The 25,710-nt window shown below is 43.7% G+C and overlaps 1 protein-coding gene across 8 annotated transcripts in view; it reads right to left on the reverse strand.

The window, feature by feature from the left end:
• Positions 1-25,710, reverse strand: part of DENND2B (DENN domain containing 2B) — a 197,401-nt gene that overhangs the window by 21,844 nt on the left and 149,847 nt on the right. For all 8 annotated transcript variants that reach the window (XR_011141364.1, XM_068945009.1, XM_068945014.1 and 5 more), the window contains 6 exons: positions 24,958-25,142; positions 24,184-24,293; positions 22,420-22,489; positions 12,781-12,858; positions 8,507-8,647; positions 5,673-5,821 (listed from right to left, as the gene is read on the reverse strand). Coding sequence is in view for 7 of the 8 variants with exons in the window: in XM_068945009.1 (XP_068801110.1) it covers positions 5,673-5,821; positions 8,507-8,647; positions 12,781-12,858; positions 22,420-22,489; positions 24,184-24,293; positions 24,958-25,142 (733 nt within the window). In the remaining variant the exon portion in view is untranslated. The remainder of the gene's footprint in view (positions 1-5,672; positions 5,822-8,506; positions 8,648-12,780; positions 12,859-22,419; positions 22,490-24,183; positions 24,294-24,957; positions 25,143-25,710) is intronic.

A 25,710-nucleotide genomic window follows, 5' to 3' on the forward strand; every position in this document is an offset into this window, starting at 1 on the left:
CAAGCAGGGTCACCTAGAGCACATTGCCCAGGATCACGTTCAGATGGCTTCTGAACATCTCCAGCGAAGGAGACTCTGCAACTTCTCCGGGCAACCTGCTCCAGGGCTCAGTTACCCTCACTGGAAAGAAGTTTTTCCTCATGTTCAAATGGAACTTCCTGTGTTTCACTTTGTGCCCGTTGCCTCTTGTCCTCTCACTGGGCACCACGGAGAAGAGTCTGGCCCCATCCTCTTGACACCCTCCCTTCAGATACTTGTACATACTGATTAAGATCCCCCCTCAGTCTTCTCTTCTCCAGACTAAACAGGCCCAGCTCTCTCAGCCTTTCCTCATAGGAGAGATGCTCCAGGCCCCTCATCATCTTCATAGCCCTCTCCAGTAGCTCCATGTCTCCCTTGTACTGGTGAGCCCAGAACTGGTGGACCCAGCACTCCAGGTGAAGCCTCCCCAGGGCTGAGGAGAGGGGGAGGATCACCTCCCTCGCCCTGCTGGCAGTGCTCTTCCTAATGCAACTTGTTGTCCACCAGGACACCCAGGTCCTTTTCTGCTGACCTGCTTTCCAGTAGGTCAACCCCCAACCTGTCTTGCTGCCTGGGGTTGTTCCTCCCCAGGTGCAGGACCCTGCACTTGCCTTTGTGGAACTTCAGGAGGTTCCTCTCCGCCCACCTCTCCAGCCTATCCAGCTCCCTCTGAATGGCAGCACAGCCTTCTGGTGTGTCAGCCACTCCTCCCAGTTTTGTATCATCAGCAAACTTGCTGAGGGTGCACTCTGTCCCTTCATGCAGGTCCTAAGTCTTGTGGACTGACTTGAGGACCGCCGGAATTGGGAAGAACTGAGGACTGATATACTCTGCGTTCACCTGGCTCACACCTAAGGATGGTAGGTGATACATCTTTCAGTGGCAACACCAGCTAAAAGAGAGCCCATCCCAACCCTACTGCCCACCCCAGCCTCAGAGCCCTGCTCTACCCTGTCCCAGAACGTAAGCTCATGCTGTGACTTGCAACTGGCTGAGGGAGCTCCCCTGGCTTGGAAAAACTCAGCAAAGCAAGTAAATCCTGCCATGGTTGAGCCAGCACTGCCTCCAGGGGTGGACGTGGCACAGGGCAGGAACAGATAGTGGGAAGCAGGAGAGGGAGCTCCCTGAACTGACATTGCCACTCGGAGAAACGCCTGTCATACCTTTGCCTTGGGCCACATTTTCAAGCTCTTCTAAATGGCTTAGGAGCGCAAATCCCATTGCTATCAGCAGAGAATATTTTCCTTGAGGCCCAAGCTCCTGCATCACTGAGAAGTATCTGAAATATCTCATTTCAGAAAAATTTACAATGAGAACTTACTTTGTCTTTTACAAGAGCAAAGACTCTATAGACACCTTTCACAAGCCCTAAAACTTCATAAAGGGCACTGAAGAGGAATATTTTTGGATGTAGACCTCCAGCAAAAGACAAGCCTCATCCAGATGCTCCCACCAACTCTGGCTGACTTTGGATTGGATCCACATTTGAAAAGCAGGCAAAATACGCTCAGTGTTCTTCACAGTATAAAGGATTGCAGCAAGACTGTTTTCTATTTATAAAAAGCTAGGTTATAACAAAGGGACGTTGAAATGGCCAAGGCCTTACTTTCCCCTTCTCCAAACATTCAGGGGAAAAGTCAAAGAAACTGCTCTCGCAGACACAGATACATTACCCTCTCAGCAAACACACCCACAAATTTGTTTCCTCAGCATAAAACTAAAACAAGCAGAGAAATATTTTTCCTCTACTGTTTGCTTTCTGTTTATGCTCTGTTGCTACCTTTGTGCCTTCAGGAACACCAATGTCCCTTGAGCCGTAGAACCCACTTGTTTTCCATCTGCTGCCTAGCCTTTTCAAACCTCAGAGGGCTATGCCAGACTAGCTCTCCGTCTGCAGCTGGCAGAGTCATGGGATTTCTCAGAGGTGGGATGAACAGGCAGAACGTCGGGAACAGAAATAGGGGCTCCCATCCGGGACGGGGATTTGGACTGGGATGGGACATACCACCTCAATTGTGCTTTCAGCAGACATGTGAGGAACTGGAGCTTTAAGTTCCCCATTTCTGAGTTGTTTATCGTTATTACCACTATTATCTCTATTATTATCTTCATTTCTCCATTGACTGCTCATGGAAAGCAAAATACTGATAGGTCACCAGTAGATTCGAATTCATTTTTGAAGGTGAGCAAATTGCTGCAGGGATTTATTCACCCAATTCCAAGCAGAAAAAAAGTACAAGCAGCCTATATAAAAAAAAAAATCCTTAAATGCACACACTCACAGCTAACCAAGGCAACCTCACAGTCATTCAAACCTTAATCTTGTTTCCTCATTGCTGGTAGCATCACTTTTTGTGTTGAAAATAACAACCTCCTCTTCTGAGTAAAGACCAAGGACTATAGATTTTCACATTCTGGGCACTATAAGAACCATAAATAAAAAATTATTACATGAATCTCACTTCACTAGGTCTGACTTTCCCAAACTTGTATAATGTGTGAAATCTTTTATTGCTTAGAGACCTGTTAAATAGGCAGCCACAAAAGCCCATTGCATCTCATTGTTTGAAGCCTGAACCTCAACATCATTTCTTTCTAAGCTAGTTTTTGGGTACATGTAGAAATCAAACTCTTGTAAAATCTTTTTAATTTCCTGCTCTGGTTCTTTGGGCCCATAGACCGGGCCTATAAGATATTTCACTTCTTTTTTTCCACGTTACTGGTAAACTCCTTCAGTTTCAGCCACGATGCCCATAAACAAAATTCATGTCAGACAAGCCAAAGGTTCCAAGACAGACAGTTATTAGCTCAAAGCTGGAGTGTTTCATTTTAGACTTCATCCCCATTTAAACCATGAAAACCTCAGTAAGTATTGAATTTAAATCCACTTCTTACTGCCGCTTTCTCCAGGCCTTTGTCAAAGGACTCATTATTAGTTTCTTTTTTACAGTACTGCCTAGCTCCCTATGCTGAGAGGGGGCCAAGTTATATCAGCTATAACTGTGTGTTCACACCGAGCAAGAAACTGTCTCCATCCTGAAGAGCTCAGAATCCCAGACAGACCAGACAAAAGAAAAGAAGCACAAAGAAAGAGAGGAGCTAAGTTTCCTGCAGGTGTCACACCACAGATCAGCGGGTTCAAGAAGAAAATTCAAGATTCCTGAGCCTTAATCCAGGGCTTTACCCACCAGATCAGTAACATCATACTTTTTTTTTTAAATACAACAAAATAATGTATATAAAATAACCACAATAAGTTAGCTTTTTACATATGAACAGGTACACTGACAGTTGTAAGAGCACCCATCAACCGATGCTGCTTGGGTTCTGCCCTTCTCACAAAACCTCGCAGGCCTCTGATCTGTTTGAACTCTCTCCTTTCTCAAAGTGCCTAACGGCCCCTAACTGGATGGCTCTTACAACAGAAAGAAGAGTTCACTGCAGAATGTTTTCTGTGGGAGGGAGGTAAACCTATCTATACAATGCTAAAAGCACCTTTATCATTTCTAGTTCCTGTTGGTCCTGGTGCCCTGTTTCTGCACGTGAAAAAGGAGAGCAGCTGCAGTTTGTCTCTAGGCAGGAGTCCCCATTAACCCTTGCGCTCTGGGGCCCGTAGGACTGAGGCAGCTTCCAGGAACAGGCCATTGTGTAGACAAGCCTGAGCTGTAACTGTCCAGTCAGATTTGCACTATGTATAAAACCCTGGTTGCCTATCAAGTCCTGGGCTACTACAAGCCCTCAGCATTGGCAACACAGGTGTTTTGCACGCCAAGCTGCCACAAGCTTGTCAAAGTAGATTTAAATGCTTTGTTTGTTCTTTTTTTTTTCACTGAGCAGTGCCCAGAAGCATTATATGACATTGGCTAGACCAGCTTTCCCTGAGAAATGTTGCAGGGAAAGGCTGCTCTCTGCCTCAGCCCTGAGGCAGAGTGCAGAGTGCCCCCACAGTCAAGAGATCAAGGGCTCTGCGTACTTTGCCAACCAGGACACCTCAGAGGAGTGACTGGGAACTCCAAAGTGGAGCAGCGGTTGGCAGTGCCACAGTACAGCCCTCATTTTCTCCAAACCATTTCTGTGCTTTTCCACTCAAATAACTGTGCCGTTTGAAGGAACACAGAACTGTGCCATTCTGAGTTGTTCTGAGTTAGAGTCAGACTTGTGGGTGCCACTAATTTTGCTAAATGAACAGTAAAATAGAAACAGGCAGAACGATGTAATTAAGCATGCTGTAGAAAGACAGCCAGAAGGAACACATCAGTAATGTTTTCAAAAGTCACCTGCGCCAGCGTCCCCGGGAGTGACTCACATATCTTCTAAAGCCCTGTAGAAACCCTCAACTAGCTGCACAATTCTCACAGGAGGTTCATGTGAAATTAAGTCATCCGAAATGGTCAATCAAACTAAGGGTTACTGACAGGGGAAAGGATCAAATAAAATGTTCCTGTTGCTCTAGACAACTAGAAAGACTGCTAAGGAAGTCATTTTATAGCCTGAAAAAGGTCCACAGCTTTAAGAAATTCTCCCTTAAAGGTTGTAAAGCTTTTACTATGCAAAGTATTTTTGCTCTTATATACACTGGCGGCCACTAAGTGCAGCTATTATTTCTGGCCATCATTCAGAGAAGGATGGGGCTGATAGAGAGTTTAACAGAGTTTGTTTGGGTCAATCCATCTGTGTTTTTAACCACCCATACAGTCTTTTCGGTCCTTTTAAAAGATGCTGGATGTTTCCTGAGTCCAATACATTAAGGTCTATATTTTTATTTGCCATCTTTTATTATTTATCATGCCACAGCAAAGAATGTCATCTTTAAAATGTCCACACACTTCTGTATCGATTACACAGGCGTCCAAAAAAGGGCTGATTCAGAGCTGCAGGGCAGGGATGCAGCCTACACCGACTGAGCTCCCATCTCCTGGATGAAGGCCATGCAGAGCTGCAACCTGCTGTGCTCCCTGCCTACACCTCGGGAGGGCATGTGCCTCTGAGGAGGCAGGGAGGAGAGAGCAGTCACAGAGCAGGGAAGTATGCTGAAGGAATCCAATATGGATCTTCAGAAAGGAAATGCTTTCAGGTCATGCGAGCACCAGGAAAAATATCCTGACTGGCTGGGAAGGAGCATACTGGCATTCTCAATACTCACACTGCATGTGTTTGGTAACTGCAGGATTTCAAGCCTAGCCCTACTGCTGAATCTCTATACTGCATGGAGCAAATCCGGGTGCAACTTCCAGCACCCCACTTCCCTGCTGGGCTGCAAGGAACCAACAGCCACAAGGGGGAACACCTCAGTGACAATCTCTGCTACTGTTCAAGAGAGCTCTGTTCCAAAACAGAAATGAAATACTGCTAGGACTATATTGCTTCCAAACACCGTGCAAGCATTAGCTTAATATGTTGTCTACAAGTACTGGCCTCCCCATTTTACAAACGGAAATAAGACAGGACATGTGACTTGTAGCTAGTGACAGCTGGAGAATATGTTACCCACCTGATGCAAATAACTGCCGCTGATATAAAAATGATTAAAATCCTGCAGTGAGTGCATTCTCACATCCACCATCCTTGTAGCCATTTCCTACAGCCTTTTGTTTCAGGAGACAGTACTGCCCTGAACAACATGTTGTGGTTCAGGTCTCTTTGCCACTCACCTGAGCTTATCTGCTACAAAAATCACACGTCGCTCCAACAGGAGAGAAGCGAAGATCCTGATGATCTGCCGTACACTGAGACACTTGAAAAGGCATTCAAAGTCCACATGTTCCAGGCGCGAGTCCATGGGCCGCCGGAGCTCAATCACCTGCACACATTCAACAACAGCCAGTCAGCTTCCCCAGTCAGGCTGCAGTGCGCCAGGGACGCCTGGCACCCCGGCCCCTGCCCTCCAGCTCTGCTCCCCTCTCACTTGGGGAGGGGACATGGAGAACCACCCCAGCCTCTTTTGGAAACTGAGGCTGGAGTCACAGCACTCCAGAGAACAGTGTATTACACAATTCACTATCAAATCATTCTTTTTCTCAGAATATAATTATGTTCATTAAATCTGCCATCATTTCCTAGGAAGGCATAATTCTGACTTCTCACTACCCTGTCAGTAATGTACAGCTTGGCTGAGGCAACAGTACGAAGCAAGGAACAAACTGTAAACGCTGGGACTGGAAACCTACAGGTTAAAAGGGGAGGGTACGCTCTTCACTGGCTAAACTGTTAGTGTGTTTAAACAGCCATGAAGGCAACCTAAATGTGGTATTAACTTGGCTCGTGATTCAAATTAACACCTAGAAGGGAGTCAGGGACTAAACTTAAATGCTGAGCAAAATTAAAACCCAATTTACCTCATTTTCACTGCTTTATTAAGCATAATTCACCGTCTAATGTTTAAAGCCTTTTTTGTCATATAGATATATACATATATATATACTTAACTGGGGAGTCAGGACAAGGTCTTAGATGGTGACTTCTGACATCCCTTTAAAGTCTAATTTTCACACTTCATCCATGACCTCAGGCCCTCTCCTTCCTTTTCTCAAATGCCTCTCGCTTGATTCCTTTATTATATCTTCCTTTTACTCTGCAATTGACATGCTCAGATGTGGAACTTGAAGACAGAGGACAGGAAAAAGAAAAGAGGGAAAAATAACATGAAGAGAATAACAGGAAGAAAAATATGAAGTGCAAGACAGCAAATGATGAACTACTGAGGAATACGAGGAAATAGAGGGGAAAGGGGAAAAGTTGGCCAATTTAAAGTTGTGTTGAAATCTCTGAAGACATTAACAGTTACATATATACATCTTCTTCTTTCCATATGTCCAAAAATCACCGTCACTTTCTTGCTTTAAACCACTTCTACATTTTCATGCAAATGACACCACATTCCACTAGCATACTATATGCCATACTACAACATGCCATACTACACAAACAGCCCTCACAAACACAGTTAAATTGTAGTACTGTTTTGTGATCAGTGACACAGAACTGTAAAAAGAAAGTCACTGTTTGAACAATAGCTATATATAGATTTGCTTTTTTAAAGTCTGAAATACATGAACATTATTGTATCAGAGCATTTTATACTCATCACCCTGCTGTTGCTCCAATCAGCAGTAAGAATCAAATTATGGAACGATGGCGATCCATTAATATACCTCCGGGAAATGCAGCCTGCCCTCTCTCACATTCAGTAGAGGTGCCCACTTCCCTTCCTCAGCAGCGCGACTGGAAGCTTAAATTATATTTATGTGCCAAACCATAAGGAGCTAGTTCTGCTGCAAGATTTCCAACGCTGAAATCTTGCTGTGGGGAAGGATGCTTTGCAAGTTAGAGCAGCTTTTACAAATGCCATAGATGTTTTCTGTTGCTTGGCAAAGCTTTCTGCTTCAGTTTGCTCTTAACAAAGAAATATACTGTCTGCTTCCCAATTAATCATCATCTTTGTTTAGGCCAGAGGAGCCACAATGGAAGGACAAGATTCTGTTCCTAATTAAGCCAGTGCATTCCATTTAAATAACGAGTTTGTACTAGCATAACAGAGAGCAAAGTTGAGCCAAAGTAGGGTTGTTTGTTTGTTTGGAATTATCTCAATATTTTTCTCTGGGAGAGTTCAGAAGCTTGAGCTGAGGACAGAGAAGTTGCAGATCCATGGTTCCCAGACAGAGTCACATCAAAAAAGCATCATCAGATCTTTCAACCGTTACTCATTTCAGTCCCTTAATCTTCCTTTGCTTCTCCAGAAGAAAATGCATGTAATCTAAACATGCCTCGCAAGTTACTTTAACAAGGGAACCTTTACGTTTCATCCCAAGTGCCATTATAGGCTCAGTTCCTTGAAGTCAGTGGCATTACGCTTGCAGAAGACATGTTTCAATGTAAAAAGCAGTAAAATGACTGTAAAACTGAAAAGATGTTTTTTTCCTGGTTAGACTAACTGGGCCAAATTCTATTCCCACTTGCAGTGATGTAATTCCTCTATAGGTTTGCCCATCTGAGTGGAGTTACCATGTATTTCTGGCAGGATTCGCAGAGATCAGAATTTGACGCGCCAAATGGCTAGTAACCCTCAAATCACAAAAAACTTTTAAAGTAAGGTACCAGTGTTGCCATTTTCCAGTGAGGCATTTGTTCTGCAATGCAAGGCTTCTAGCTACTTGAGTCAGTAATAAAATGAAATTAAATCTATTATACGTGTGCACATACACACAAAAAGCTTTTATATGATCTACTTTTCCAAATGTAAATTACGGCTTGGAGGGCCAGGTACAGGTCATGCATTGCAGAAAACAGCCATTTAAAAATGCTGCTGATCACTCCTTACACCAATGACATGACCAGCAGTAACCAGGCTTGCAGCAATAGCTATTTGCTTGACTGTTCAAGCACGGTCAGCACGGGAAACCGAGACTTATGCTAGCTTTTACCACTGTGATAACTAGTGTGTTCTTACTAGTACAGACTTAGCAGTTCTTACTTGTAGTTCTGTTACCTCATTTCCAGCTCCAGGCAGGAAGGTTTTGACTTTGATTGTCTTTCCAGGTGCAGGAAAAGGAGATTCCATCAGACTCCTCATAAATGGATAAACCAAGGCAGCAGATATACCCCTTCTCCTTTCAACCTCATCCAGGATCTGATCCATTAGTCAGATAAGAGAGAGAGAACATGTCAGCACAGTGTACACTTCTGAAGCACCCTCTGTCCCATGTGTGCCTGAGTGCATGGCAGACCTAAGTTTAATTCTCCTCTGCCATGCACTCCTTCACTACCATTGCAGCCACAAGATTTGACCCTGCTCTGACAACGATCCATTTTTCATTTAGAAAGTGAAGCCCTTTCTGGAATGCAGCTGAACAGAGAGACGAGGAAGAAATAACAAATTTGGAAAGGAGAGAGAAGACCCAGCATGGTAAAAAGAAATCAGCAGTGTTGGAATATGGCCTGAACAACAGAGTCAGCTGGAGAAGAGAAAGATCAAGACAAATCCCATGATCACAGGCTACGTGAGTGTTGGGTCCCAGACACAGATCTGAGATTTGCATTACGGAGAAACACTTTTTTCCATGCTGGGCGTCTCCAGACTTAAAAACGTCAAAGCTGGATGACAAAGCCGTATCAACAAAGCTGCACCTCTTTCCTTTTCATTGAGAGGGCAGGAAAAAGCCAGACCAGCAGGAAGAACAACTCTGCCACACTCTGCTTTTGGCTCTACTAGGAAAGAGCTCCTGGAGGAGATCTGCCCATGGCCACAGCAGTCACTTTGGAGTCTCCGTGCTGAACTGGAGCCAATCATGAGCAGGCTCTTGAAGCGTGCCCAGTTGTTTACACTGGATGCCTGCATTAAGGGCATTTTCTGTTTGACATGACGCAGAGCAGGCAAGCTAGCTTTAAAATGAGCAGATGGAACTTCTTACAGATAGAAAGAAATTTTTTTCCATCTCTCTTTGGTCATATGGGCCAACATAAATTAGATCACAGCTAAGTTTTCCCACATTAGACAGACCATATAGATGATAAACCTAAAGAAGAAGAAAAAGCAGGCTTCAAAGCAGTTAGTGGTTTGACCTGAAAGAGTGATCTTTTAACCACCACTCAAGAGCAAAAGGCCATACGAGAGTTAGTGGGTCTGAGCCAGGCATTTTCCCTTGTTTCTCTTGGAATTGCTTTTCATTGAAACAATATTAAAAGCTTCTTAAGCACAAGCTGGTGAGTTACAACAAAAGCTAATGACACCAAATGCCAACAGAGGCATTCACTGGTGCACAGCTTCCCTTTTCTCTTTGCAAAATAGTAAAGGCCTAACTCTAAAACATACCTGAGCATATGCACATAGTTGCATTCCAGTTAGTGGAAATGGCAGATGACATGAATATATGGATTTCATTCTTAACGTAACTTGCAGAGCAACAATCATTCTCATCAAACAAAATCAGCTGTCCTAATGACAAGTAGTTAGTTACCAAGGCTGCGCCCTAGGTTCCTCAGTACTCCTGTAGGCCGCCAGCCTGCCACTGTAACACTCCCAACACGTGTCTCCCTTGTAGTCGCTAGGTGACACTTTACGTTGCTGGAACTGGTGGCTACGTATAAAAGACATCAGTCCCTTGTGCTTCAGTTTGGATACGTTCAATTAAAAGGTCTCTGTGGAAGGTAGCGTATCACCTTATGTGTGTGTCATATCATGTGTGAGGACTAACGAACCTCACAATATCAATAAAGAGTATTTAAAGTGAACAAAAGTTGAACGGAGAGATTTCAGAAGATAAAACGGACAAAAACATCTATTGAGACTATGCCCAGATGAACTGGCAGGATCTGGAAGTAAGAGTGTCTATGGTTCTCAAGTCTGTTTTAGCAGTAGGTATTACAACAGTGAACATAAAAGGATTTGAGAAACATGAAAATAATGCAGGATATTAAATACAGGATGATAAACATTTTAAAACAAAGGACTCTTTTTGTTTCTCTGATAAATAATATCCAAGGTTTAATATTGCATGGTCTTTCATCATTCACATTTTTCTGTAAAGACAATTGCTCCTTGTTTGTCTAGTTCAGCAAAGTGCACCATCGTGATCACTTTCCTCTCTTTCACGAGATTTATCAATTAGGACAGCCCAGGTTCCTCTTACTAGACTGGGAAGAGACTGTTTCACTTCTTAAGAACTTCTCTGCACCCACACTGTATCTGTCTTCAAAGCCCACAGATATGCTAAGGCTCTCCTCTTTCTCTAACAGCTGCAGCTGTTTTATCCAAACCCTTTACAACTGTAGTGCTTGCAGCACGTGCTTAAGAAATATGCTATGTCAAGCCTACAGCAGGGATCAGCCCCACGCACTGCCGAACACCCGGCTCTCCCCTGATGCCAGTACCTTCGGGAGCTGCCTAGCACTTTGCAGGACTTTGTCTCTAAACTCCAGTGTGGATGGGTATTTTTGTGGCCCAGCCCCTCAGTGATCCCACAGTCAGAAGAGCATAGGCATGTGACACCTCCGTTCAGGGCCCGATATATAAATTCAGTGGGAGCCTTCCTGTCTGCACCACGATGAAGAGCTTCAGGCCTGAGCAGACCCTGCCATGTCACGAGGTCCTGTCTACTGTGTCTTCCTCCTCCGACACCTGGACACAGCCCCTGCTGAAGCCAGTGAAATTACACTGATCAGTCAGCTGCTGATTCAGGTTGACTGGATGATCAGACACTTTCATTCAGATTAGGAATTAACTGGGAAAGCAGATTATTTGCAATTTTGGCCTGTCTCTGTTCTTTCTTGGCATCATCTTTGTTGTCTGCTGCAGACTTTATACCCCAGCTACTTATAACCAGCTGGTTATAAGCAGGATACTTAAATTTCCAATTTTTACATTTTCTGCTTTATTTTTTCCCTCTCTCAAATTTTCCTTGGGAAATAAGGGCACCAGCAAAATTAGATAAAACATCAAGGCAAATGAACAGCCTCAGGACTTCTCCCCGTATCATTAGCTTCCAAGATCATCATTTTCGTGAGCTATGTTATCCTGCCCAGAACAATGCATTCTGTTTCACTCAGCGGTACCTGTGTTTAGATACATATTATGTCTAAGAGTCACTGTTATAAACCCTTGGTTTCAGAGCTTTATGAAAGACGTCAGAAGCAGAACTGCAATTAACTATTTCAGCCTAACTGTCGAAGGCAAGATTTGCGTTAAACAAAGTTTTATCTAGCAAACCTTGAAACTCGCTTTGATGAAAGATATCATTCTGTATGGTTATTAAATCATCAAAATGATATAAATGTCATGATTTACATATTTGTTTCAACTTTATACAAATGAACAAGAAAAGTCTATGTTTAAGTTCTATGACATTTCCTGGTATCTGAAGTGAAAATCTCTGGCGAATTAAAACAACGTTCCTATAAACTATGTACCAAAACTTGAAAAGGGGAAGGCAGCCATTCGAAATCAGACATATCATTGTCCTCCACGGATCACCCACAAATCCTGTATGGTATAGTGAGGTGCTCAGTGGATTTTGCAGAACACTCTCTCAGAGGACTGGAGGCACTAAGCTGGCAGCCAGAGAGAGATTTCAAATGTTAATCAATCAGCAACATTTTTAATAGTTTACCCAATAATCTTTTCTTCTTATAAAAGAATAATGCCTGGGGCTCTGGAACTGACTTGCAGTTAACTGCTTCTGAGACTATTCAATGCCTCAGTTTAGCTGCAATGCCCTGCTTACTGTCTCAGAGCTCCTAGGTCAATAAATTTATTACTTAGGTAAACCACATCAGCATACGATGCAACTCTGGATTCATTAATGTAGAGGACAGTTAAGATGACTGTCCACACTTTCGTAACTTCTTAAGATAAAAAAACATGCCAATGGAGTTAAACATATAGAATTCACTTATCAAGTAATCTTTTTTCTTAACCTCATTATTCCATAGGGTATTGGAATAAAAGTGGTACTGGCCCATCATTCAAATTGTGGATGCCAAGAATTACAGCTCAGCAAGAGTGGCTTTAGAAAACAATGGAAAAAACTCCAGTCAGCCAAATCATACAGACACCCAGATGTTTTTTGCATCAAGTTTTGCCTCAGTTACAGAAGTAACAAGACCTTCTTTGATGAGCCCAATAATAGAGATGGAACTTCCAAAACAGCAACTGTAAAATATGGTTAGCTCCCATCAAAGGAAGAAATTCTCCTTGTTTGGTTCATCATTGTGGATGCTTCTCAGTAAAGAGTCAATTTAAAAAGCAACACTGAAAAAAAATCTTACCTTGGAAAATAAGTCAAAGCACCCCAGCCGGCTGATGACGCAATAAACTTCAGGTAGGCGTGGGCCTTTTCCACTTGGCTGATAAAAATGAAAAGGAGATTGAAATTACTTATTAATTTGGAGCCATAAGGAAATACACTTATCTTTCTGATTAGAAACTTGGCCATAATGTGACATCTTTCACTATCCGTTTCTCCATCAAAATAGTTACTCTTGGAAAAGCATCGTATTTCTTCCATAAGACAGGAAACTAAAAAACATAAATAGTGCTTATCCACTTTGGAAATCACAGTGCTTTGGAGCTGTATTTCAACACTGCTCCAACTTGCAGCCATAAAAGCACATTTAACTACAACTGTAACTCACGCCTCTGCTATCACTGTCCTCTGCTCCTGCTATGGCGTGACGAGTGAGGCCACCCTGGGGCCACGTGCTGGGAGATGAGAACTACAATGCTAAGAGGTTATGGTGGCTTTAGTTCCCCACTCACCCCATGATGTTCAGAGAGAGCTTGTCTTGCAGAAAGCGAGCTTAGCGCTAAACAAAGGCAGGCTGCATGAGCTAAATCATTAACTCCCTCAGATTCATGCATGATAAATATGAAACTTTTAAATAACATAAACAGTGGCAAGTATGAATCAATAATATGCCTTTCCCCCACAAAACTATCAAGACCGCTCTCTGCAACCCTCCTCTGGAAGAGGAGAGAGCGGTAAATGGTTTAAACTAGCAGGGCTGAAGTGTATTGCCTTGGCTTACTAGAATCTGCAATCCTTCCCACAGCACTGCAAGGAAAGGCCTGGCAGAACTGTGTGTGAAAGGGCACAACCCTTGCTGGATTTAGCCTGTTTACTGGAAAAGAAGTAGAATTAGGCCAATATTGAGCACTTCAGAAACCCCATCCTCACTGGCAGGGTCTGCAGAAGGAAGAGCTAGTCTGCCTGTATCCTGCACTTGTACGGGGGTGCATGGACGGCTGCAACATCTTGGGCATGCAGAACAGCCTCCCACTGTGTTTTTAATAGGTGGGATGCAGCATTCCTGCTTTGTGTAGTTGCAGCTGATTTTCACCAGTTTGGCAGGCACACACTTCCTAGATGGCATTACTTTAACAAGTTTGCCAACTTCAGATGCTGTCAGATGTACTCCCAAGACTTGACACCCACCGCAGGAACCACGCCTGACATGGCACAGAATGGCTCGGGTACACTAGCAAACCCCAGGAGCCAAAGCTCAAAGCAGGGCCTGAGGCACTGGGCAAGGCTCCCTGCTTGCTGGGATCCTGTGGAGTGAGCTGTGCTTGTGCAAAACTGAGCAAAAAGTGTCTGTAAGAGAATCACTTGGTGTCACTTAGCCACTTTGCACAGCTGTACGTTATTGATGTGCAGCAGTGACAGAATCATCCCCATTAATAACAACGCTCTAATAAAGGAGCCCCGAGTCGTTGTTTCCATCTGCTTCTACTCACTTGTACATTTAGCCAAAGTGGCCGATCATCTCCTCCGTATCCACACAGAAGGCTAAAGACCTTTTTGTCTTTATCTGATAATTAGCCTCTGTTGATACTGTGAATAACTTCCCCACAGTGTTTGAGAATTATATGCCCCACAGATGTCAATCAATAATATCTGAGGGGTAGCTGCGCTTTTTAAATCTGAGCATTACAAACCTAGACTTGGACAGCCAGCAGGTGCCTGGGCAGTTATAATAAAGATCACGAAAAAATACCAAGACTAAGTGAATACAGATGAGTCTATTTCTGGATCCAAACCTGCTCACTACACGTCACATCTCTGAAAAAGCAGAACCCTTTTTTGTCCATATTAGGTATAAAACTCTTTCTAAAGGCATTGAGTGATTATATCAAGCATGTGGGATTTTGGTTAAAATCATTTTGTCAAATCTGGAGGAATGTCGAAGCCATGCCAGGAGTCTTGGACAGCTCCCAACCAAGAGCTGTCTTACCGAGTGCCAGTAAAAACATCACATTCTTGGGTCATCTATAAGACCAGAAAAAATAACTGCTCAGCGTTTACTCAAAGACTCTGCTTTATGAAATATCATCACTTGCAAACATCGTCAAGGCTACATGTCCCCTGAGCTGGGATTCTTCCCTCCTTGCACTATTCATATAGGATGTCCTTTTCTGTTATTTCAGAGACCTTTTCTTGCAAACAGCACAGCCTCCTGGGTGCGTACAAATCTTCTGTAAGATGTAACAAGCAAACGCCTCAAGCAGGGCTATTCTGAGGGGCAGGAGTTCTCAAATTTCTAACGCTGGGAACGCTTCTCATGACCTCCCCCCTCAGCCATTAATTTACACCATGGAGGGGTTTGGGTCATATGCCTCAAAGATGGATCCAAAACACCTGCTCATCACACTGTAGCTCATTTCCCAGAAAAATGTCGTACAGGACATGACTCACATCTTAACCTTCCTTCTCTGCCTGGACTCATCTCCCTCCACTAGTGGAGACTTGGGGGCTGGGGCTGGCCAGCATTACTGATTTAACCTCCCCTCTCCCCAGAAAAGAGTACTTCTAATTTGCAGGCCACGCTCTACAAGGTAGCTGCATCTCCACCGCTCGCTGTCGCACACCACAGATAGGTTTCATGGGGGCCAGAATATTTTCAGCCTTAATTCAGTATCACTAATAAAAATACTAATGAGTTTTGTTGGTAACAGGAGACAGATTCTCAGGGAGAAGAACATAAACTGCTGAGAACTTAGCTATGAGATGGAAGAGCTGAGATTTGCATCAAGGCAGGTTGGCAAGTCGCTCAGGACAGTCTTCTTATAGTTAGTTTAATCTGGAGTTTGCTAAGTAAAACCCTCTGCAAACCTGCTTTACATCCTGCCTCTGGCAGGGGAAACCCAGAGCCTTTGCTCCTACAATGGAGCCTGCCATTTTTCTCTTTCAAACTGGACCATCCTGCCCAGGTGCCTGAGACCCAGGGGAGGCGTTCAGAGTGCTCCCACCCCAGCTCAGCCCAGTGCTGGGGGGGGCTCCCACAGGCTGCACGTGCCTGCTTTCAAGGCACAGCACACCCTCCTGCAGTGTGCACACCAGCCAGCTGCTCAGCCACAAAACTCGGCTCTCTGGGTTTTAAAGACAGCACTGGGGGCAGGGAGGAGGCTGTCAGGAAAGCTCCTGGTTTCGCAGCCCCAGAACTAACTGGGGAATGCTTGTCCCAGCATGCTCACGTCAGAGCACACACGGCAGTGAGGACCAAAGGTAACATTTCTCCTCCTGCGTTTCTCCTCCCAGCCTCTTCCACCTACAAGAAGATACTGTTGGTGGAAAGGAAACACAGCAGAAATAGACCTACCACACAGCAAGGTGCACCATGGCCCTACCTCCCATCTCAGAGAAGCAGGAATGCAGCAAGAAACAGACTTGCATTAACCTAAAGACTCCTCCTGCCTCAAAGTGGGCCACGACATTTTGTCTGGACTCTTCTAGATAATTCCCCAGAGAGCACCATTAGGGAAATCCGAGGAAGCAGGAAGGGCTGCCGTGGGCCACGTGAAAAAGGACCACCACAAACGCACAGCAGCAGCCGAGCTGGCCGAAGTGGCCTCTGCCAAGTGCATGGATCAGCTCTGGGTAAGCTCTAATGTTCTGGGCTCCCTGCAAGACCAGAGTTGTGGATGCTTCATTTGCAATTAGCTGCAATTAGGACAATGCCCACATAAAAGAGGTAGTTCATAAAAATACTGAATTCTAAATGGCAGTGCACATGCCATTTTTTTGCAATGAATGCACACAGTATGCATGTCTATTCCCTTCTGCAGGGCACTATTTTAATCCTACCTGGCTCTAGAACTGTCTTGAACAGGGAGCAATGAAGGATGCAGACTCAAGCTAAAACGTGAACAGGGAAACATCAGGATGAAGGAGGGAAGACCTCCGGAAGCAGTAAGGGGAGACCCCGGGAAGCAAGGCGGTCCTGTCCAGCTAACAAGAGTTTATAAAGTAACTTTCCAAAAGGTATTCCAGAAACACATGTCACCTGCTCAGTTACATTAGTTAGAGCCACACACAGGCTGGTGGTGTGAGTAGCCTGAATGGTTGACACCAATAGGATAGAGCAGATACTTTCCATGATCATTTTTCTGCAAATGCTACATGAAGCTTGGCATCTCAGGAAAAAGAGAGAAAGAGATAGACTGAAAACCCAGCGAGGCTCCTTCTTGGGAAGTCTCACGTTTTGTTGCTGGCTTGTGGTATGCCTCTGTGGCATCAGGAATCAGAACAACTGAGGCACTGGGAGTTTAAAATTAACACCTGGGTCACAAGCCAGTTTCTGTGACAGCTCTTTATCCTTGCTAGGATCCAAACCAAGACCATGAAAAAATTGTGGGTGTTTTAAATCCGGGTCCAAAAGCTTGTGTTAAAGTCTTCTCATTACATATGCAATATAAACTTTTAATGCCAGAGTACCCAATATGCACAGAGCTGTTAAGGTGCTGGGGGGAGAGCAGGCAGGAGGGAAGGAGGAAAGCTTTTCCAATGAGCTTTTTGCAGTTCCAGAAACATTAACGTGCATTGCACAAGAGTTGCCTCTAAGCTGTAGCAAATTCCCTCCCCTGCCGCAGCAAATGCAAAGATCAACTTGTCCCACGTAAAGACTGGTTTTCACGTCTTAATGTACACACTTCATGTTCAGGCATCTGCTCCTCCACTGACTCCTACAGCTGGCTTGTCTTAGCCTAGGAAAGTGCTGGAGGGACATTTTTTAGGTGAGAGGGAAGAGAGAGGTAGAATAGGATGAAACAAACCCTGTGAGTTTTTACTTTATTTCTGCAAGTACCAAGTTACCAGCCAAGAAATCCTGATACTGTCAGGCTGTATGCTCTGAGAAGGGGGTCCTTTCAGACGTGAAACACGTGTCTCTAATGTTGTTACCATGAGCCAGCTGCCATCTACAACAACTGGACTGTAGGACATTGCTTTGAGGATGCAATGGTCTTGGGTTGTCCAGTACTGCCTCACTAGCTAGACTTAGCACCCATCAGCATCAGCAGCAGGTCCCCCATGGCAGTAAAGCTCTGCCTGTGGAGATCCCATAAACAGCAGCTCATACGCCATGGCTCTTCCTGGGGATCAGGCTAGCACAGCTGCATGTCCCAGCTGTAAAGTCCCTGAAGCAACGGCCTGCCCAGGATCTGCACTGAACCAAAGCCTCTCCCAAAGGAAACAGGCCTGGTGTTTCTCTAGTTGTCTCCTCCCTTTCTCTGGGCTGCACAGGCCAGCTCCTGGCCTCCCAATAAGGACAATTTTGCAGATTTTCCACCACTGGGGGCCTCACAGCTCAGGTTCTGTCAGCAGCAGCCTCCTGAGAGCATCCCTGCTTTCCCCACTGTAATGCTTGTGTATCCACCACGCTCTTACTGTGCACAAGCCTATGAGGTTGCACAGACAGAGAAGAGCTGGGATTTAAGTCACACCCTTCATAAAGTATTTTTAACATATTAAATCAAGAAGATTATTAAAATTAAATGATAAACTAAAGCAAATTAAAAAATGGCAGTTCTGTATTTTACAGCATGTTCTCCGGTTCATGATACACTACCTTCACTTCAGTTCCTTTCCTGCCGTGGGCTTCTGCAGGTCCTGCATTACAACTCTCCCGACCGCCCCTGCCCACGTTGCTGGGGAGGCTGCCCCGTAGCATCACGGAAGTGACGGCAGCCGGAGAGGGCAGCAGCCTGCTGGCTGACACTGAGCCCTCAGCAGGAACTGCTCAAATCATCTGGGCCACTGACACGTGCATATCACAGAGCCACAGCCCAACAGCTCTAGAAAAAAGCCTAGCAAGTTGGTGGATTAGCACGGAAAAGAAAGCAAAATTACTTTGGGTTATTAAAGAGAAACGCATTACTGACAGGTAAATGAGATAGTAGTGAGAGCTAATATGTCTAGTATACACTGGCCCTTTTCCTTTCATATGAAAATGCATACTCCTCACATCGAGTCACCAGGAATGCTGTTAAATAATTGCCTTGGATGTATCAAGATGTAACTGGAAAACTTCATGCTAGGTATGAAAGTGTGGATTGTTTGTTATAATACTATAGGTTATGTTCCATTCTAATCCTGTTTTAAAATGAAACTAAATAATATAAATATATGTAAAGTAGATACCACACAGGATTTGTTGTACAAACAGCTTTGTCATTGTATCCCTTGAGGTATTCTTGGCACGGTTTTAGAAGAAAGAAAAAGACCTGAACAACAGGAAGGCAGAAAAGTGGAGCAGTTCGTTTCACAGTAATACAAAGAAAAAGAAGTCTGATAAAAAGTTCAGTAACAAAAAAGTAATTATCTCAAAAATTAAGTAATCAGAACACCAAACTCTACAAAAGGACACAAACAGTACATTGGACACTACCTACCACACAGGACTAGACTGTTGGTCCATCTAGCCATGGAGCCTGTTGCCAATGACTGCCAAATGCTTTAGAGGAAGATCTGAGAAACCCCTAGCTGAAAATTATGAGAGGAAGATTTTCTAAGAAATTCGCCTTGTTAGCAGTCGGCTTGTCTTGAAGCAGCACGGTTTATAATGCTTTTAGAGGTCTGTTGTTGTTGTTGTTGTTGTCTTTACAGTTCTGTATTGCACAGTATGGCCCCATCTTTCTCATATGCAATGCTTGCCAAAAACTGCTTGCAGTTCCAGAATTATGGTTATCATATTTGACAGAGCTTGCGGTTCTGGAACGGGTCTGATCACCAGAGGAGATGCTGTGCACTCCTGGTCATCTGAGCACCCTGACTGCAGCTTTCAGAAACTGCTCTGGAAGTTCTGCTCAGGAAGTTGGACACCCAAACACAAAAATCTCTGGCATATAAACAGCACCTGCAGAATTTACCTGCTCTTTGTTGCCTGTACAAATTCTATACTGGCATATACAAAATAGGAAAGTATGCACAGAACTGTAAATAGGAATATCATACTGAGGTACATATCAGTGAGGTAGTTCCACCCATGCATCCACATTTGCGGGAGAAGAGAAACTGTTAATCTTTGGGAGCACAACAGAAATCTACAGGGAAGGCACTTGACGTAACAACCCCAAATCCACCATTTCTCCCAGGAGGGCAGAGAGAGGTTGCAGAGTCCAAGAAACAGCAGATCTTTGCCACCTTTGCTATTTCCCTACATAGAAAAATGCTGAGATTTTTCTCTGACGCTTCCAAAATCCTCTTTCTTTCTAAGCCCCGGACTGCGCCAGTTTTGCTCTCAAAAGGTGGGGCAAGATTTGCCCCAGAATGGGGCAAGCCACCTCCTCATAAAGTATATTGGTATCCCTCCATCACCCCATTTTCCCCCGTGGGGCAGGCTGCACGGATGAGATGAGACACACCTGCCTTGGCGTGTCAGTTTTTGGAAGCAGAGGAAATTTCTTGAATGAAGTGATCTCCCAGGGCAGCAGCAGCAAATCAGCTTTATAACTGATTTAATAATTATTAGATAGATTTAACAGGGCAGTACTTTTCCTTTTTTTCAAATTATTGTTTTGCTATCTGATTGATTCATGTTTGCCATGGCCAATGGAGGATCAAAACAGTCCCCAACGCTGTTTCAAACCACTATGTAAATGAAAATGTGTAGTATTGATTTAATTCTGCTCCCAGCATTGCCTAATATACTAACTTCTCTCGTGCAGTAGCTGAAAGTTCACATTCTATTTTTATCTTGCCTTTAGGGTGGATTTCACAGAGCCTTAAATGAATTTAAAAAAAAATCTGCATTAAGCCTTCACTAACAAACTAATTCAACATTCCTGTATATATATCTTTTTTGTTGTGGCTGTTATTTCAGTCCCAAACTGATCAAGGATCAGCTGTTTTCCATTTCACAAAAGTAAGTTCTGCTCATGATCCCAAACCTGCTGACATTTCCAGAAATACAGAAGTTTTGAACCACCTTTATCTGGTAGAGTGAAAACATTCCATAATTTAACTCTAGCCAACATTTTCTGAGGTTTTTTAATTTTCCACAACTATACCCTATTATCCTTTCAAATGACAACACATAAAAAAGTAATTGAACAGTGCTGCTGCCCTACATCTTGTTATGCTTATTTACACCCATAAATACATACATTCTAGATACTCCGCTTGTTTATCTCTGAATCACTCCTTGACCAGCCCTAGATTTACAGCAACATAAGCCTTCATCGACATTTCCTTTTCACATTTAAACCTTGCTGTTGTAGCCTACACTTACACACTTTATACAGAGTAAGCAAGGCTCTGTGAGCAAGGCTCTCATACTACCTATGGCAAATACTGCCCACAGAATCAATAAACAAGATAAAAATTCTGTTAGATTAGTTTAAACAAAACTTCTTACCAATATAGGAACCACATACATAGCTACACCCCAAACAGAGCACCTCCTGTCTACACGACAAAGAGCTTTGACGTAGACCCAAGTAAAAGCTGGGTCACGTGCAGACAGCATGCAGCATGGAGGATGCTGTTCTAATGTCAGGAAGTTGCTCTATCTATTGAAAGTCACATTCTGGCTTTCTCTCTTGGAAAGATGGGGAATTATGCCAGGGAAGAAGGGATGGGCAAAGTGCCAGTGTCCTTTTCTCTTAGAAAGGAGGCACCTATTTACAAGCTTGCAACGCTGCTGCATAAATTCATTTTGCACCCAGAACATGCAAAAGGCTTCTGCAGCACCTAATATCCACATAAGCTCTCCTGACAAGCATAGACAACTGCAATGTGAACAGCAAAGGAACCACAGCTCCCAAGCTAGTCACTCACAATCAGCTCCAAACCTATTTGACACCTGAGGAGCGTGGGCTAGTGCAGGCATGGCCAGCTGCTGTCTGCTTGGCTGCCATCCAGTCAGGTCTGTGGGGAGAGACAGCAAAAAACATATTTGCACTGTGCTTCACTTGGCTAAATAAACTTTGCAAGCCTTTATGTGATTCCCTTCCCCCATGGCACGCACACAGAGCCATGCTCTCAATTTCACTGGCCAACTGACCTGTCCACTTTCCAGATGATGAGACGGAATTGTTGGGTAGGTTGAGTTGGGCTCACACCCCACCGATAGACTAACTCTGGTCACGAGGACTGAAAAGGAGCCTGAGGACCCAGACTTCTGCAACTGGCATCAGCTTAGTGCATGGTACAGAGCAAATCTGCTCTCCATCCTTGTTGCCCCCGTGCTGGAAAGAGCGGCTTATCTACCTGCAACACAGACGTGCTGCAGACCGATGAGGCAGTGCTGGCACAATGCTCTAGAGACATAAGCAGCTGTTCAAGAGATAAACACTGCTCCGAAATGTTTAGAAATACTACATTTGCCTTTCTTTGCAGTGCTGTAATATTTCTGCTTCTGCTTAAAACCAAGCAATACAAAGAAATTAAAAATTAAATGCCCACACAAGAAACTTTCCAGATTCTTGCAAATTTTCCAAAAGACTTAGGATCCATTCGATTCAGACAGACATTACAAATTATGATTTTACATGAGAGCCTTAGATTTCCAAATTTCAGAGTAACTCAGTTTTATTTTAAAACCACAAGAGACACCCTCAAAGTTCAGATTATAGTTTTGAGATACTCTCTTACAAAATTCTGTGTTTTGAGATGAAAGTGATGTACTTACCAACAGCCTCCTGCAATAACCAAACCTCCGGCTTCCATCTTCCCCAGTCAGCATGAAAGAGAAGGTCTCACTAGAAGAAAATAAATTGTCCAGATCTTACTGTCTTATACACCTTATATAAGATTACTTATACTATCTTATCCTTATACTGTCTTATACTACTTTATATCTTTATACAGTGTAGCTATGGGGTAGATCATTTAAAAACAGATACTTCCGTATCCACTGAGAAATTCTACCCACTGGAGGGCTTTCTTCTCATCATCTGAACATACTATGTGACCAAATTCCATCAAAAAAAAAAAATCAAATATGCATTGCCCTGGATGACCTAGCTGCCTTATTATAAGGGGAGATGGATGCTGAATTTCAGTGACATGACAGTCCCTTTACACTGCAGAATGAACACAAGAATCAGATTTTGAGGGCAGTATTCAAATGCTGTATTTCCCTTACCTTTTAGTTACAGCCTCTCATTGGCCCACGCAAAGTGGAGAACCACAGATATTCTCTTAGAGCACAGAAATTACCTTCTAAACCGGAAACAGTACAGCCCTGCAAAATCCAGCTCATTTCATATCCTCATCTGAGTAAATACCATTTGAGATAGGTAACATCTTAAAGCTGTAATTACAGCACAGGTAAAGGGGTGGGCACGTAAATTTTGTGCCTGGGTTGATAAACACTGCTGATTGCTTTGCAAGTATGAAATGGCATTATATAAAACCCTTTTCCTTTGCGCTACAATGCTAGGGTTTATATAATCACAGCAGTATATGCCAGGGATTTCTTGTTTCATAGACATGGGCTCGCTGAAGATCTGCCTAGGAGAGTACCAGAAAAGGTGGAGTGCTGTGCAAGCACGGCTGTATAATGCTTACACCAATGATGCCCACAGTTCTCTGCTTCTCCTTCAGTGTTTTCAATAGCTCATTATTCAGATGCTTCCAAGTACTGAATACTAGAGCCAAGCAAAACAGCATATACCATTATTGTAGGGTTATGTGGTATGCGCCATATGAAAGCCAATAAAATGTTCCATAGATATTTTTGGCTGCAGTAATTCCTGTAGGTGAATGCTAGCTCCATGTCACAGTTGAAAGTCCCATTAGACACGCTCTGAACATATCTTATTTCATTTACACACATCTCCTGTCACACATCTTAAAGCGCCATCTCATGTTTTGGGTGATCTACTTTTACCTCTTCAGATCATCAAGTTCTAATGCAGGAAGAAAAAAACAGATACATTTTTTGAGGTTTCTTTTGAATGAAAAGGAAAATGTGAGCCTGGCGCTCTCTTCCTTTGCCTCTTTTAGGCAGTCATTCACCTCTGAGGGTAGGAAGATCAGCTCCTCTGCTGGCACAGAGCACACCCCCAAAAAACTTTCAAAACAGCGTTGAATCAAGCTGGTGCAAGAGGTGCCCTGCAATGTTACACAAGCATTCTGGGATAAATGATTAGGGCAGGTGGTGGGCAGGGCCTTGGCCTTTTTGAGATTTATTTTAAATACTTCCATTTATGCTTTTGGATTTGGCACAGAGGAACCTTCAAATGTCTTCCCCTCAGCCACAGAGGCCTGTGAGCCAGACAGAATGGGGAAGAAAAATAATACAGAACTTAAAAAAATTAAATACAGCTGCTTGAGTCTGAAGTGGCCAAGACTCAAACTGCTACTTCCTTAATTGGGTAATGGCGAGCCTGTGGCTGCTCCAGATGCACTCCATCAGCACTGAGCAGTAGCGGAGCACAAGAGAGTTTACCTGTTGTATTCGGAGACAGGGAGCCAGTCCTTGGCATCAGGAAAGCAGAACTGAGGGATAGCCTTGAGACGCTCCTCTGCTTCACGCATTTGTTTGGTGGGTCTTTCTAGCTGCAGTGGAAAAACTGAAGTTCACTGGGTTGCCCTTAGTGCCAGCCTCACAGCAGCTCTCAGGAGGAGGTTTTACTAATGAGCTCTGAGGAGCAAGGGCCCATCAGCTTGTTCTTTATTTGCGCTTAGCAGAATGAAGCGTGACCCCAGGCCTGAGGCTTGTAGATGCTAGCATAATAGAAATGATCACTGACAGTTATATAAATTGCCAGAAATTCCTTTGTTGCACAATGGCTGCTTAAAATACAGTCCTATCTCAAATTCCTTTCTGCTGAAAGAGCATGAGAGAAGTGCCGTAGCTTAGCAGAAGTCTTTCCATTGACATCAGTGGCTTTTGGCACAAATCCTAATACAGCCAAATTGAGTTAAAAGTGAAATATTTAGAAATTGAATTTAAACACAGCATTTAAACTGTCTACCATCAGGCCAAACTCTCCAGCACTGGGAAAGGCAATTTTGTAAACTAGGAAAGCACTCAATCACCTTCTCTGTACTCTTCACTTTATAACAGAGCATTTTGGAAAAAAATCTGAAAGCTGAATGATTGACTCCATTTAAGAAATAGATTTCTATTAATTTTCCCACTTACTCACTTTATCGATCTTAGCCAAAATGATCTTATAAAGCATTTAGAATAAACTGTACATAAGAATTTTTCTTTTACCTTGGGAAACTGATATGTCACTTCTGGGAGGTAAGTACTTTTAGAGGGCTTCTTTTTCAGTGACACCACCACAAAATACTCAAATAACTCCCGCTCCTGCCATTCAATCAGCTCCAGTTCCAGGGTTCGATAGCTTGGAGCTCTTTTCAGCATTGACTGGATGTGCACTAGACGCTGCGTATGAGCTAGCATTTCAAAGAAAACAAAAAGAGAGCTAGATCATTACCTGGGAACGTAATGTGAATATGTGAGCCACAGTCGTTCCCAAAGAACTGTATCACTCCAAGCATGCTCTCCTTTCAAAAGCAGACCTTCATACTGTAGTGTCCCTCACTAATTCTATCCATAAATCAAAACTCTCTCCAAGTACTGAAGTGATGCAACACCAAGCCTCTGCAATCATTTGCAGTTCATAACTGTAACTCTGCCAAAGATCTGTTTTTTCTTCACACATAGGGCTAGATTATAAGCCTTTATGTGGCTGCGCAAATGCACTGGAGCTCTCAGCATGGCACACGTCCTTAGGCCTGACTCGGAGCTGGTTTACATTGGAGAAAACCAAATCTATGACCAGTCCATGTAGCACAGCTCTGCACCGAGAACCCCTGAAAGCATACTTCCTCCTCTGCAGCAGCACAAGCTCTGTCCCTGCAAGCTGTGGAACGATCTCCAAGGAAGGAGGTGAGAGAGGAGAAAAGAGCTGCAAAATGCCTCCTGCAGGATAGCTTTGCTTGTGCCAGTTCAGCCCGAGGG

This window comes from Struthio camelus, chromosome 5 (assembly GCF_040807025.1).
Source record: "Struthio camelus isolate bStrCam1 chromosome 5, bStrCam1.hap1, whole genome shotgun sequence".
NCBI classification, from domain to species: Eukaryota; Metazoa; Chordata; class Aves; order Struthioniformes; family Struthionidae; genus Struthio; species Struthio camelus.